Below are 16,017 nucleotides of genomic sequence, written 5' to 3'. Positions count from 1 at the left end.
AATAATAATAATAATAATAATAATAATAATAATAATAATAATAATAATAATAATAATAATAATAATAAAGAATAATAATATTAAAAAAATAGTATTATTGATAACAAAATTAATAATAACTATTAAATTTAAGACGAGTAAAGTTGAAATAAGTTGAACTTAATAGTGTTGAGTTATACTGAATTGAATGAAGTTGAACTGAACTGAACTGAATTGGGATGAACTGAACTAAATAGAGTTGAACTGAACTAAAATGAGCTAAAAATAGGTTAGAAAGAACAGGGTACAAGTCTAAGACAATGAGACAAAAGAAATTTTTTTTTCCCCTTTATTGATCCATCTAAAAAAGTTGTGAACTCTTGCACCACTTCCCAAAAATCAACATGGCCTCCCTTCAAGGACCCACATTCCCCTTCCCACCAATTCCCAACCACCGCTCCACACCCACACGCACCTCATTAGCCACACCCCGCTCCAAACCCACCAACAGACCCGACCCATTTCCAGACCCAAACCCAAACCCTGACCCATCTCCATCTTCATCGTCTTCCATTACACTCTCAAACACCCAGAAAAGGTGGGGACTTTCATTGGAGAAGAACAAAACAGAAGCAGCAAAAGAGAGAAAACAAGTAATTAACACAAAAATTGCATCAAAAAAGGCAATTTCAGTAATACTTAGAAGGGAAGCTACTAAAGCAGTAATTGAGAAAAAGAAAGGGATTAGTTCTAAGAGATTGTTGCCTAGAACTGTTCTTGAAGCTCTTCATGAGAGAATTACTGCTCTTCGTTGGGAATCTGCCCTCAAGGTATCCTTTTTCTTAATTAATTTGCATTTGTGTTTTTGATTATTGTTTTGGGTTTTTGATGATTAGTTTTTAATTGGGTATTTCAAAGAATTTGTGTTTTTTCTTTGGTTAGTTGCATAATGTAGTTTTAAGGTACCGTTCTTTTCGACTTAATTTTCGGTAATTTCAGATTTTCAGTTCAAGTCATGTCCTATCAGTTCAATTCAGTTCGGGTTTTATAAGTTAAGTTCAGTTTAGTCCGTTTAGTTCAGGTTACGTCCGGTTCTTTTGGACTTCAGCTCAGTAATGTTCAGGTGAGGTCCTATCAAGTATCAATTCAATTTAATTTGGGTTTTAGAAGTTAAGTTTAGTTCATATAGTTTTAGCCTGAAAGAACGGCCCTAAATGATTGTTGTTTTTGGTTATGTAAAAATATTACTCCCTCCGTCCCAATGATTTGTTTACCTTTTAATTAAAATACCCCGTTACAAAGAATAAAACAGGTAAACGAGGGAGACAGGGAGTTCAGCTAATTGCTGAGTGAATCATGTATGCTGCCATGTAAGGAGAGTGTAAATGGACATTTGCCAACTAATCTCATAATTGTCATTACAACAGCTCTATCCATTGTTGTTTGTTAGAGGAGTGTGATGAGCTTTACTCTAAACAGAGCTGTGATTTCCTATACTTCTAGTTATTGATGAGGACAAAAATTCTGCAGTAAGAAGTAAGAGTGTGAATCTATCATCCTTGAAAGTTAACTCGGCACAGCATTCTACTTGAGCAAAGTGCATTTTTTCTTATGATGCCTGGATTGTGGTAAGAAGAAGAAATGCAATAGGACAGGAATGTATCCCATGCTTACCCCTTTTATTTTATTATATCTGAAGAGTTGTTGGGCTGAGCTCTTTAAATGTTCTCCAAGATGGTCTCGGAGGAGCTCTCTTTTGATTTGCATGTACTCTCCAATGAATACGATAGGGATGAGCTCTGCACCTGCTCTTGGGGTGTTGAGGAAGAATAGAGGAGAGCTAGTTTTTCATTTAAAGTGAGTCATAACAAGTAAAAATGTGAGAGACAATTTATTTTCGCGACATTTTGTATGTAAATATAAAAAAGGTTGGACCAAAGTTTGAGATGGAGACTGGAGAGCATGTGGAAGAGTTTTGTTGTTGTATGTGAAATGGTGTTTTGCTCTCCAATGTAAAGAGTGTAAACTGAGAGAACAATAGGTGTTCTGTATCTTTTACTATTATACATGCTTTGTGAGTGTTAGAATTCGAAATGGGCTGTCCCTTGGGTTTATGAAGTGAGCCCCCTCTCTCCTTTCGAATTCTGACATGGCCTGGGTTCCCGTAATCTAACTGAGCCTGAGTGCCACTGCAGGAGGGTTATTCTCTTTAGAGGATTCCGAATCTCTGTTTCAACTCCATTGCGGCCCTTGGTGTCATCCTTGGTTATTTAAGAGCTTCACATGTGAGAGGAAGTGTTGGAATGCAAGAAACCCACATGTGAAGTCCCACATTGGTGGTGGAGTAGAGAATTAGTCACTTCTTAAAGCCTAGGGATTCTCCTATTGCCAATTAGTTTTAGGAAAGATGGAGTTCCCTTAGGCTTATGAAGTGAGCGCTCTCTCTCCTTTTGTATTTCTTATGGGGTGAAGGGGCCTAGTAGGTACTTGTTCCAATTGATACAAGCCTCTGAATTTCATATGGGGTCCCCAATCACAAGCCTATTTATATATATATATGGATAGTTTTGTTTCCAATTGATACAAGCCTCTGAATTTCATATGGGGTCCCCAATCACAAGCCTATTTATATATATATATGGATAGTTTTGTTTCCATTTTCAGTTCTTTTCAATAGAGTTAACAAGCATATGAACGTTGATTAATCTGATAATTTAGCAGACAACTATTTTGCAATGCTCATCAACGTTTTGTCTGACCTAGGTTGAGTGGTCTACAACTTCTATCATAACTGGCCTAATTTGACTCCTTGCTCAAAATAGCAGTACTCTTTGGTTATGGAATATGATGGAATAAATCAAAATAGCTCACTAAAGTGGCTGCGCTTATTTCTCTTATGAAGTAGCGGTCCTTTATGCAGTTCTCGACGCAATTTTCATCTTGGGTCATTCGGAAACAGCCTCTTTGTGTTGCTAACACAAGGGTAAGGCTGGGTACATCCGATCCCCCCTTACCTCGCAATTTGCGGGAACCATTGAGGCACTGGGGTAATGTTGTTGTTGTTGGATCAAAATAGCATTACGCTTCATTCTTCATAGAATGGATCATTACTAATAAGCTGGCAAATCTAACAAGAGCTTTGACAATCTACTATGATTACTAAGATTGTCACCTTGTCATACAATGCAGGTTTTTGAGCTCCTGCGGGAGCAATTGTGGTATAGGCCCGACTCTGGCATATATGTTAAACTAATTGTCATGCTTGGAAAGTGTAAGCAACCTCAAAAGGCACAAGAACTATTTCAGGCCATGGTTGATGAGGGATGCTTCATAAATCATGAAGTATACACTGCTCTCTTGTCAGCATACAGTAGGAGCGGTCAGTTTAATGAAGCATTCACATTGCTCGAGTACATGAAGAACAATCCTAACTGCAGACCTGATGTATATACGTACTCGATCCTTATAAAATCGTGTCTGCAAGTCTCTGCCTTTGATAAAGTCTCTATGCTGCTTTCTGATATGGTATCACAGGGAATCAAGCCTAGCACAGTCACTTACAACACTCTGATTGATGCTTACGGAAAATCAGGAAAGTAAGAGATTTGCTCTTTCTCTTGTCATCTCATGCATATGCATTAGTGGTTAGCTCTGTGCAGTTAACTATTGCTTGGTTTAAAATTCTTGTCTGGATGACTGACCTACAACAAATTCTCCACATCTCTTATTCAACCATTATATCTATTTGACATTATCAATTTTCTTGTGCATACAAAGTCACTCACTGTCTATTTCAACTCTTTAGTCCTAGGCTCAGTTGCATTGGCAATGGTAAATATTTATTGGGGCTCGCTTGGCTTGGATCTAACCGTTGCAGTATAAAAGAGGTCAGGAGAAAGGAGAAAGATTTGAAAATGATGGTGGTGTAGGGAAGATAAGGGCGGTGGTGGAGGAACTATTATTCTTTTAGGAGGGTAATACACTAATACATCACCCTAGAGGGAGGCGAGGGAGAGGTGGGTATTACTCCTTTATGAGGTATGAGTAGTAATTACTCTCTTCATCTCGTTTCTATCTCTACCACCATCACAATCACCACCACCACCACCTGTGAGTCTCCTCTGTATTTCCCTCCACTACCTCATTAACAATTTCCTCAAATCCAAGCAACCCCTTATTTTGACTTTGATGTGTAGAATCCTTATTTGGTCCATTAAAATTATGTCATGTATCTTCAACAGGATAACCAAATAAATCAAAGACATTCGGAATGGTACACACGCGTATAACTGCTTTAGAGCAATCATCAGTAAGATAGTAACCCTATGATTTTCTGCTTTTCTTCTTGCAACCAGATGTTTTGACATTGTGATGATGCACAGTATATTCAGTTTCTCCTATTTTATAAAAGGTTTGCAGAGATGGAGTCAGTATTAGCAGAAATGCTTTGCAAACGGCATTGTGAACCCGATTCTTGGACGATGAATTCCACACTCAGAGCATTTGGTGCCACAGGTCAAATCGAGATGATGGAGAAATGCTATGAGAAGTTTCTGGCCGCAGGAATTGAACCCAACATTAGGACTTTTAACATACTCTTGGACTCGTATGGTAAAATTGGAGATTATGAAAAGATGAGTTCTGTGATGCAATACATGCAAAAATATCACTTCTCCTGGACACTTGTAACCTACAATGTGGTAATAGATGCATTTGGCAGGGCTGGGGATTTAAAGCAGATGGAATTCTTGTTTAGATTAATGAAATCTGAAAAGATAAAGCCCAACTGTGTCACAATCTGCTCACTTGTGAGGGCTTATGGTCGGGCCGGAAAACCCGAGAAGATAAACAGCATTTTACGGATTATTGAAAACACTGATGTGACTTTGGATACCGTGTTCTTCAATTGTTTGGTCGATGCATATGGGAGGATGGAACGGTTTGCGGAAATGAAAGAAGCTGTTGAGATGATGAAGAGCAAGGGATGTAACCCTAATAGGGTTACTTATAAAAGCATGATTAAAGCGTACTCTATTGCTGGCATGTCAACCCAGGCGAAAGAGTTGCAGAATTTCGTCAGATTTTCAGAGGATTCTAAAGATCGGGGTCGATATCACTGAACTTTGAAGCTCTTATGGCTATGTTTCTCCTACTCGGCTAGAACCTAGAAGTATTTGCCTACCCTAGTATCGGGCTTAGCTATTTCATGCTTGATATCACTGAACCTGGAACGGCCTCACAACACCCCATAGACAGCCCATAAAACCGCCTGCTCAACCCCTCCCCCACTGCTGCCACACAGCCCGTAAACAGCCACCAAGACATCTGCATAAGACTGCGCCACAGTGGTACCAAAACAGTTCCCATATACCTGCAAAAACTATCTCAAGAAGTCCCAAAAACTTTGTAAAACCGTCTCCAAAAGCAGAGTACAACATGACCTAATTTACTACATACTAACGCATAAAGTAGTCCGAAATTGAGCCATGTTAAGACAGCATTTGAGACGAGTTTAAAACGGGAGTTCACAGGTATAAAGCAACTCGAAACAGTCCCAAAAGGCTACTCTCCCCGTCCCAAAACGGAGCCAAAGCAGCCACAACTACCCATCTAGGTCGGTCAGAAACCGAGTTCAAGCAAACACAGTTCACGACAGAATACGGGCTTAAAACAGTACACTCCAAACACCAATTTGAGACGATATTTACCATACAAATGAGAAAAATGTAACGAACCAAACTTTATTAAACAAGAGCATATAAAATGACACATCTATAAATATTATTAAAAGGCTAGACATTAAACGCCACGTAGACAAATGTGACATGACAACAATTAATTGTGACGTGGCAAAATATAGTCCACGTGGAAATACTAGCATAGTAGTACACATGAAAAAAAATTATCAATTCCACATTTAAAAGTTACTCTCATAATTAATGATAAAAAACTAAATTTAGATAATTTTAATTTCATAGTATAATTTTTAAATCACTCTCATGCAAAGTGGATTTAATAATAATAATCTATAAATATAATTAAAAAGTAAGCTAAACTATCAACCATCAACTATATGTCTTATTTTAATTTCATAAGATAATTTTTAAACCACTCTCATGCAAACCTTTTACATTACATTTCTCCTTGCTCCATATTTATGTATGTAAAATCAATAACTCTATAATCTAAATACAAAATCTATATATCTAACTTAAAGACATGCTAAATTACCTATCATAATCTACATGTCATATCTATACAATAATATAAATAGGCTATCTTGAGCATATATATAAGACATGCGACAACGTAGAATCACTAAGAAAATTTCATTTGATAATGTGCGACTAATTAATAATATTCATTTATAGAATTAAGATAGAATACTTATTATCACGTTTATGACCCCTTATTCATCTCTAACTCTTCATTTTCTCTTTAGGTCTTCCTTTTCCTTTTTGATGATTTATTTCTCCCCCTAAAATTTAACTCCTTATTTGATGCTAAGTAAATATAAGTAAAGTCTTTAAAATAAACACTTTTATTTTTTACCCTCCTTTTCTAAGCTTTTGGCATATTCATATGTTATTGAAACTTTCCATTGCATATAATTTTTATTAATCATTTGCATTTGTGAAAAAAATAAAGTTATATCATACATAAGATTTGTGTTTTATTTGGTATTGTTTAAATAACTTTTATTGATGTCAATTTGTATTTCTCACCTTGATTTATTTTTGCAGATGGAATGGTACAATTTTCTTATTATTGCAAAGCTGGATTGTGCAGTTAATTACGTTATGCATATGGTATGTTCTACGAGTTTTGTTTGTGTAATTTATATAAGCTTATTGTAAAATGCACAGTTTTTTGTAATTTATCCACTAATATCGCTTTGTGGTAGATTTATTTTATACTATCTTTATGTAAACCCTCTTACAAGATTAATTGAATTATCGTTAAATGTACGTTTATTTCTTATTCCATTTTTGTAGGTGATGTTTCCTTTGTCTTCTCATAATATTAACATAGTGTGTTAAAAAAAACTACATGGGAAATGTGTAGGCAACAGAAGGATTTAGTTAAACAAAAACTTGATATCCGTCCTTGAACCATGTTCTAATGATATTAAAATTTATTTGGTACGTAATTGTCTCACTTGATATAAAAACCAAATATTTTTAGTTTTTAATTCGAATTTAGAGGATCTTAGTAAATTGTTTTTTTTATAACTCTGTTTTTGTAAAAAAAAAAAATACAATATAATTAAAAGGCTACTTAAAACATCTAATTTTAATTCACATGTCATTTTTATAGTATTGGTTAATATTAAGGCTACATCAGACTTATTTATTAAAATTTTTCATTAGATTTACTAATATTTTTTTATGAAAATCATAATATCGATCATGATTTAAATTATAAAAATGAATTAACAATTTACTCTCATCATTTAAATCGTACAATTTATTCATCTAACTCTTCATTAACCATAGAGATAGTAGTTAAAAGGTCTTATATATAATAAACAAAAAGTCTAATAATTTGGATTACAAAGTTACTAATAATATTTTTTAGTAGAAACCATAAGATCATGTACTAAATTACAAAAATAAATTAAGAATTTACTCTCATTATTAAAATTTAAATCGTAAAATTTATCCATATAATTCCTCATTAGTAATAAATATAGTAGCTAAAAGGTCTTATATGTGGTAAATGAAAAATCCAATATATCTTGGATTATAAAGCTTCACAATTTCTCATATTGTTACTTTTGATTTATTTCAAAACCATCTTAAATATTATAATTAGCACACTTACGAAAAAGTGAAAAATAAGGTGTATATGTGCATGTGATTCAAACGTTCATAGTCTTCTTAAAATAAGGTGTATAGTTAGTTTTGTAATTAAGATGATGCTTATTTAATTTTAATTTTAATTTTAACTAACTCAGTTTGCAGATTATTGATTGTGAGGAGGTTTTTACAAAGTAGAGATTACATGTTTGGATCTAAATGTGAAAAATGAAAACATACTTTTTACTCTTTTAGTTGGCTTACAAAGTATCACCATTCATCATCGGCGAGATTCTCTATTTTACATGTATATTTTTGATAAAAAGTATAGATTTTGAGGAAAAGTTAAATTAATAGTATCAATTTAACTTTCTTAAAAAAACCTATCAGATATGTAACCGCGATCTTGGAGTGCTTTATTTATCGACCTAACGACGCAACCGTTTTAGCTTAATTATTTATAACGTACATCATAAATATATAAAAATAACAAATTTGCAAAAAAATTAAACAAACATTTATAGTTATAAAATTAGCTACATTAAATTGTTGACTACAAAATATTCATGAATAATATTAACATGTATTAAAATATATAGAAATAAAATTCAAATTAAAAATCCTATCTATATTACTATGATCATGAAAAATAATGTAAATGAAGTAAATATTTACAAATGTTTGGTTTATAGCTTATTCGCGATTAAAAAAATATTTTATATTTTAGTTAAAGATGGACGTCAACAAAAGGCAATAAATGGAACACATAGAACAAGTCCGCGATTTTCGCGGGTACAAAACTAGTATAATATAAAAAGGCAAGCCTAAATATTAGCTTTCAACATTCACCTTTAAGATTATTAGAGCATGACAAATCATCATTATTATTTAAAAAATTGAAAAAATCATAACATTAAACACTAATTAAATCACAATAAATATTAGTATTTTTTTTTTATTTGTTAAGAAAAATTAAACTTAAAATTAAAGCCATATATCTCATATTAAACACAAATATAATTCTCACCATAATCTTTCAAAATAATGCTAACCATTCAATCTACCTTGAATTATTGTTCACAAATAAAAATATAAAAAAAATTATTTTGACTTTTTTTTAGGTTGAATTAATTACATAGGTAAACAAAATTGAAAACAATAACAATAATAACAATAATCGTGATAAAACACTAATAAATGTAACAATATTCGTGGCAAAATATTAATAATCTACGACAAACGTTTAGTAAATTGTAGAAAATATATATTGATAATATATTGACGATATATTATGGTAGTATAAGTATAGATTGATAAAAAAATTAAATAACGTTATTTAATAAAATAATATTTCCAAACAGTGCATTCATAATGAAATATTCAAACAAGGCATTAGAGAATTTACATTTGGATATCAGTCCCTCTCTCCTCCATCACACCCGTCCCCTTCTCTGATCCCTCCTCCTGAATACCATTTCCTTTCTTCCATAGAAAATTTCTTGGGCAGTTTCTCTTGGGTTGTCGCTGAGGCTTCTAGTTCCGCCATGAACTCACCATGTGCTTCTCTGCTTTCTCATATGCTTCATGTGCTTCCTCAACCCTGGTCTTCAATTGTTGAAGAGGGGTATTGTGTGGAAATTTTGCACGACCTACTTCACAGAGCTTCCCAGCTTGTTCGTAATTCTTTTTCAGCAACAGATGTTCTCTGAGAACCAGGAAGGTTTCTAAAACTCTTAGGCGGGAATAATCGCCATTATAAGACATCATGACTTTATCAGCGTGTGCAGTAGCAGCTATTAAAAACAAAACAAAAACATATTAGAACAAATTACAAATTACCAATATGTCAGTAAACCAAACTAGCAAAATTGATATAGCCATTAACACACCTTTAGTATATCCCCTAGAATGAAACAATAAGCAATAAAGTTCTTCCAAACCTCCTAAAATGACCGGAGGGGCATTCCGATTCCGTGCATGCTCAAAGGCACGATTTAATGCTCTCATGGAAGTATTACGACCAGATCTCAATCCCATCCTCACATTACTCTCAAAAGCGGCAAATTTTTCAGATACCGGTTCTACAACCTCAGATGTTGGTACAGCCTCAGATGTTGGTGGTATATCTTCAGTCGGCGGAGATCTAGGTTGTGACCGTGACCATCCACCTTGTGATTTCTTATTACCCATCACAATCGAAAACCCTAATTTTATGAAAGAAAAACGGCGGCAACTGCAAGTCTCAAGTGCAAGTTATGGGGAGGAGGAATATGAAATACCCAATATATTCGAAAACCCTAATTTCCCGTTCGGTGTCAATTATTTTATTTTCTAAATTCTCGATTTTATGAAGTGTAAACTATTTTTTAATCACATCAGTGTAGATCACCAATAGTCGATATTAGGCCAAGTTTTTCCTGATTTTTTAGAGCTGAATTGAACTAAACTAAACTGAATTGAACTGAGCTAAACTGAATGGAGCTGAGCTGAACTAAATGGAGCTGAGCTGAACTAAACTAAATAGAGCTGAGCTTAACTAAATTGAACTGAATTGAGCTGAATTGAACTGAAATAATAATAATAATAATAATAATAATAATAATAATAATAATAATAATAATAATAATAATAATAATAATAATAATAATAATTAATATTATTGTTATTATCAACTATAATAATATTAATATTCATAATATAATACTAGTATTAATATTAATATTTATAAAAAAAATTTATAATATTATTTATGAATAATCATAAATTATAATAATGAAAAAATAGTAATTTTTTTATTAATAATATTCTTAATAATAATAAATAATAATGTCCATATTAATAATGATATTAGTAAAAATAATTGTTTCGAATAAAAACACTGAAGTAAGCGTTGTTTGAATTTGGGTAGGGTCAACACGCTCTCTCATATTGCACCTCGAGCCTATACTTACTCTCTTCGGATGGATCTTGCACGCGTAACAAACAGGGCCTCGAAGGGTTCGCAATAAATTCTTCACCGATGAGGTATTTATAGGGTTTCAATGTGTACCTAAAATGATGGCTTGGCAAACATGGTTACCAAATTGCTATGAATACGCCTTACCGATTCGCGATTCGCTTATAGAAAATGTGTTATATGTATTTTCGAATCAACTTGATAGAATTCGCTTAACGATTAAGTGATTCGTAGGGTACCAATCGAATTCGTAACCATATTGGCAAGTATGTTGACTTGTATGACCCCGTATTGGGTAATGTGTCAAGTCGGTTAGGTGTGTCCTATCAATAATATTAATAATAAATGTTATTAATTTTAACAACAACAACAACGTCGACGACGACGACGACGACGACAACGATAACAGCAACAACAACAACAACAACAACAACAACAACAACATAAAGCTTTCCTCACTTTTCTTAAAACACTTTTACACTCTAAAACCTTTCAAAGAGAAGATTAGAAGTTACGTTGATTGTTCTCGCCACATTATTATCAAATCCCAAGGTTAGGAGTGTCATATTGCATTGTTCTTTACACCGTTGTGATCCTTGTGTCGAGGGTAAGCTTTTTAAATAAATTTCATAGTCTTTCGTTGAGTTTCGTTAAAACCCTAATTGGGTATAGTTGGGGGTTTTGGGAGATTTATATGAATGTGGTAGTAATTGTATGTATGTATGTATGTATAAGAGGAGGATTCGTTGAGGAGAGATTCTGACTTAGCTGCTTGATCGTCTGTTGGTGTTTGCTTTCCAGGTAGGGTTTCCCTACTCAGTATTGGCTACATAATGTGTGGTGTTTGTGATGGTGATTTTTGGTTAATTATATTGTTGGTTTGATTTTGATGGTTGTTGGTTGTATATTGTTGATTGACTGTGTATCTATCTGTGATCTTCGGGGTGCGTCCTTAGCTGAGTGGAGTCACTTGCGAGAGTGGCTTCACCCCCTTGATTCGCCTTCTGTGGAACCCGCCACAGAAGGGATGTACACATTAATGAACTTGGGTTTATCGCACGACGGAGATGAGCGGGGCTTAGGTGGGAACGACTGCGGTCCCCCACTGGTGGCGAGGAGTACTTGTTGCGATGGGTACTCTAGCAGGGCTATACACTTTAGTGTGTAGTCAGTTGTATGGAGATTGGAGATGAAGTCTGGAGATTGGTTTGAGCTATTTGAGTTGTTTGTGATATTGTTTCATTATGGCATTTGTTTTTATGTAATCAGTACTGACCCCGTTAATTGTTTTAAAAACTGTGGTGATCCATTCGGGGATGGTGAGCAGTTGTTGAGCAGGTATGATGGCTTATGCGAGGGATAGCTGGGATTAAGTCACCACCGGTCTTAGAGTCTTCCGCTGTGTTTTATTTAGTTGTTTGAGTAATTTGCTTTTTGGAGAACAGTTGTATTCCTTTTTACAGTTATTGAAACTTTGTTGTATCACCTAAACTTTATTATCATTTAAATATGTTTCGTTATTGTCTATTTGAGTATCATTGCCTCGGGTAACCGAGATGGTGACGTTCTCATACCTTAAGTGGTCCTGGTAAGACACTTAGAGTATGGGAGTGTCACAAGAAAAGCCTTAAAGGTGATGTATAAGCATGTATTAAACAAATAGTTTTTGAGTGACTCCTGTTATCTCAGGTAGTGCAGTAACAATTAAAGATAAAGAATAGAAAAAGAATCGATTTGCAGCAACGAGGTATGAAGGCCTCTACCCTGACAACTATTTCGGCATGACCGTGGTGGCGATCAACAGGTGCCGGTAGTTCCCCAAGGTTTGACACTGCAGCACCCAGACTTGCCCACTCAAGACTGGAAGCTTTGGAACGATGATAAGAACAGTACCCAAAAACAGATTTAGAAGAAAGGAAACATTTGAGAGATGAGAGTGAAATGTGTGTTTTGGAGTGTGGAGCTGAGGCTCTATTTATAGTAAATAGGAGCTGCTAGAGAAGCCAAAAATGTGGCCTTAATACGCAGCCAACAAACCGAGTAAGTGGGAGTAATACTCTCTCCCACTAACAGTCATTGACTGACTGTTACACACATACACTACACTTGGACAGCCCATATACACACAAGAGCAAAAAGGGTATAAGTGGGCCAAGGCCCGCACCACAGGTGCTCTACCCAAACCTAAGCCCGAGCCGGGCCGGCGCGCGTGCGTGTGAGTGTTTGGACCCAAACCCACAAGCCAAAGTCTCACAAAAAAAGCCTCTTTGGTCCACTCAGTTAACCAACCAAGTGGAGGAACATATATAAAATGCTGAAAGCTTGTGTTATCCACCGATGTTGGACAAACACAAAATCATAAAATTTGATTTTTGCCTTTTCTAAGGCATCACTTCCAACAATCCCCCACAGATGGCTGAGAAAAGAAATAAAAGAATTTCTAGGTAAAGGAGGGGTTGGATACTTCGGTATCAATATCTTTTGATTTGAATTGACACTTTAGTGAAATGAGGAAACAACTTACTTACAGCGAGAGAATATCTTGCGATTTGATTCCTAGCTGAGCTTCAGTCGATACCCCCCCCCCCCCCACACACACACCACATATCATTCTTTTAGATCTTGATCGTTCCGTAATTTCTATGTGCAATGCGCTCTTTATAGAGCCATGCGTTTTACCTTGGTACTAATAGATGTGTTCACAAGACTTCTCATCGTCTTATGATAATCACACCTACGTAGGTGGCTCAAGTGCTTCTCAATAGCACTTCTTACACGAGCCATTAAGGAAATAAGTCCAACCTTATGTATAATTCATCAAGTGCGTCCTAAAAGCACCACCGTAAAGGCTATGAATCATACTACGCCATAGGAATAGAAGCTTGAGACCTAGTCACTCTTGACTTAAGGACTTAAGCCTCATTCTCCTCGACGTCTCAACGACTAGTCTCTTAGTCAACCCTTTAGTAAAGGGATCAGCCAGATTGCTTTTGGAATTCACATAGTCCAAAGCGATCACTCCATTATCAAGGAGTTGTTTAACTGCAGCGTGCCTGATTCGAATATGTCATTTTTTTCGCATTATAGACGCTATTTTTAGCTACACCAATATTTTCTTTTGAGTCACAATGTAAGGAGACCGGAATTTTCCATCCTCCCCACACTGGTACATCTGCCAGTAGGTTTTTCAACCAATCAGCCTCTTGTCCTGCCAGTTACGAACTCCGACTCCATGGTAGAGCGTGCAATACAAGTCTGTTTAGTAGATTTCCACGATATAGCACCTCCACCCATGGTGAAGACATAAACACTAGTAGAACATATCTCATCGTTACCTGAAACCCAATTTGCATCACAATATCCTTCTAACACAGCAGGAAATTTACTATAATGCAAACATAAATCGGAAGTTCCTTTTAGGTATTTTTTGTAAGTGCATATTTTATATATTTTCACCCCCTATATTAGCTCCATTTACATGTCATTTAGCACTTATCATAGTGTTTTGAGCTAATATTTGTTATTCTAGCTGCATTTGCTTGTTGATACCTGTCTTTTAGTACCAAAAATAAATACCTAAATACTACTAACATAAGTCAGCGGTAAGTAGGGTCGATCTCCACAGGGAGGCGGTCACTATCTACTTGTCAATTCAGTCTATCTACGGTCAAAGTTTGGGGGTTTGAGTGTTGTTACTAAACTAATGATGGCAAGGTAAGGGATGGAAAAAGAGAAAAACCAAATAGAGAGAAAAATGCCAGGATGTCGAGTTATCATGATAGATGCACAAGTCAACTAAAGGTAGGTCAGTCGATGATAGAGTCAAAAAGTGTCGTGTCACTAGGGCCTTTTTAGGCCAAGTTTGTTTAAATTAAGGGCCTTGTTAGTGGGAATAATGAGTTAATCTTCCCATCCCAATGATTGTCATGACTAATGCATTTTGACTCAAATGTGGAGCTGTGTATAAGAGGAGGACCCGAAATCCCAAGAGTGAGCCTCTAGCCACACTCGTAGACAAGCAATCACGTGGAAACGACATTGGATTGACCAACTTCGGGGTCACCATCCCTTGATAAGAAGAATGAAGGGTAAGTCTTGAAGAAATTGCAAAAGGAAGTGATGCATTGAAGCGGGGAGGCAGACCAGAACGCTGCCTGCGTCATATGACGCAGCCTGCGCCCTTTTACGCAGGTCTGCGGAGTGTGACGCAGCCTGCGTCTCTCTCAGCTTTGTGAAGTTGATTTACCGTGCTTAAGCCTTTGGGTGAAAGAAAATCCGTGTTTAACCTAGATGGGAGTGCAGCCCTATAAATAGTTCATATTTTGGAGACCTAAATCTCATCTTGTTTAGCAATAATTTCAAAAAGCTTGTGTGTTAAGAAAACTTGATATTTTAAGAAGAAAGGCGAAATCTTTGACATTGGATGTTAATCTTTCTTCATTTTATGGGTTGTAACAAGATTATGGAAGGCTAAATCCTTCTTTGCTTGGTGTAATTCATCCAAAGTTTTCAACTTTGGTATTGTAAGACTCTTTTAATCTCTTTTTATATATCTATTGATCTTTCCTTATGCTTATTTCTTATGTTGAGTAGATGAATGTATGAATTGATCACTCTTGCATCTTATTTGCCCAACTATTGCAAATTCTAGAGAAATGGTTTAATCTATCTAGGATTAATTGGAGCAAGCTTGTTGTATGTTGATTTGGTTTAAAGGATTCATGCAATAAGTAGGAAATTTCATCTCTTTTCTCATTTGTATGGTTTAATCTTGTGAGAATTGATCCTAGCCTCTTATCTTGGCACAACTCTTAATGCTCATGTTTGATTTGCATTCATGGTTTAATGAATTGTTGGTTAAACTTGAAGGATGTACATGGATGGTTTAATTTGTGTATGTTAACATCTTGATATGAGAGTATTGGGTGGATAATAAGAAGAGATTTACAAAAGAGTCAAACTTTATCATTGTTGGTTACTAAAGAAGGATTACATCAAGTCCTCTTTTATATTGAATTTTCTTGCTCACCAAGTGTTTGTTATATTGCTTGTTAGAGAAAGATTGCAATTTTACTTTGTGTTCATGTCACCCATCAACTCAAACCCCCCTTGTATATGTTCATCTATTGTTTGTCATTGTTGATAACCATTGTTTGTGTATAAACTTGTCATTAAAGCCTAAATTAGTAGTAGAGTCTTGTTTAGAAGTCGATAGTTTACAATTCAAGTATTTAGTTGTTAGGCCTTCTCTTGGGTTCGACCCTTACATGCACTATATTGCTT

At 35.2% G+C, this 16,017-nt stretch overlaps 1 protein-coding gene across 1 annotated transcript; it reads left to right on the top strand.

Moving 5' to 3' along the window:
- The first annotated feature begins 357 nt into the window (after nucleotides 1–357).
- Nucleotides 358–5,272, top strand: LOC141591891 (pentatricopeptide repeat-containing protein At5g48730, chloroplastic-like). The gene is made up of 3 exons (XM_074412384.1): nucleotides 358–809; nucleotides 3,169–3,575; nucleotides 4,391–5,272. The coding sequence occupies exons 1-3, from the start codon at nucleotides 384–386 to the stop codon at nucleotides 5,097–5,099; spliced, it is 1,542 nt and encodes a 513-aa protein (XP_074268485.1). The 5' UTR covers nucleotides 358–383; the 3' UTR covers nucleotides 5,100–5,272.
- Nucleotides 5,273–16,017: the final 10,745 nt, after the last annotated feature.

This window comes from Silene latifolia, chromosome 7 (genome assembly GCF_048544455.1).
Source record: "Silene latifolia isolate original U9 population chromosome 7, ASM4854445v1, whole genome shotgun sequence".
Classification (NCBI taxonomy): Eukaryota; Viridiplantae; Streptophyta; class Magnoliopsida; order Caryophyllales; family Caryophyllaceae; genus Silene; species Silene latifolia.
Note: the sequence above shows the minus strand (reverse complement) of the source record. Positions and strands in the feature narration are given on the sequence as shown.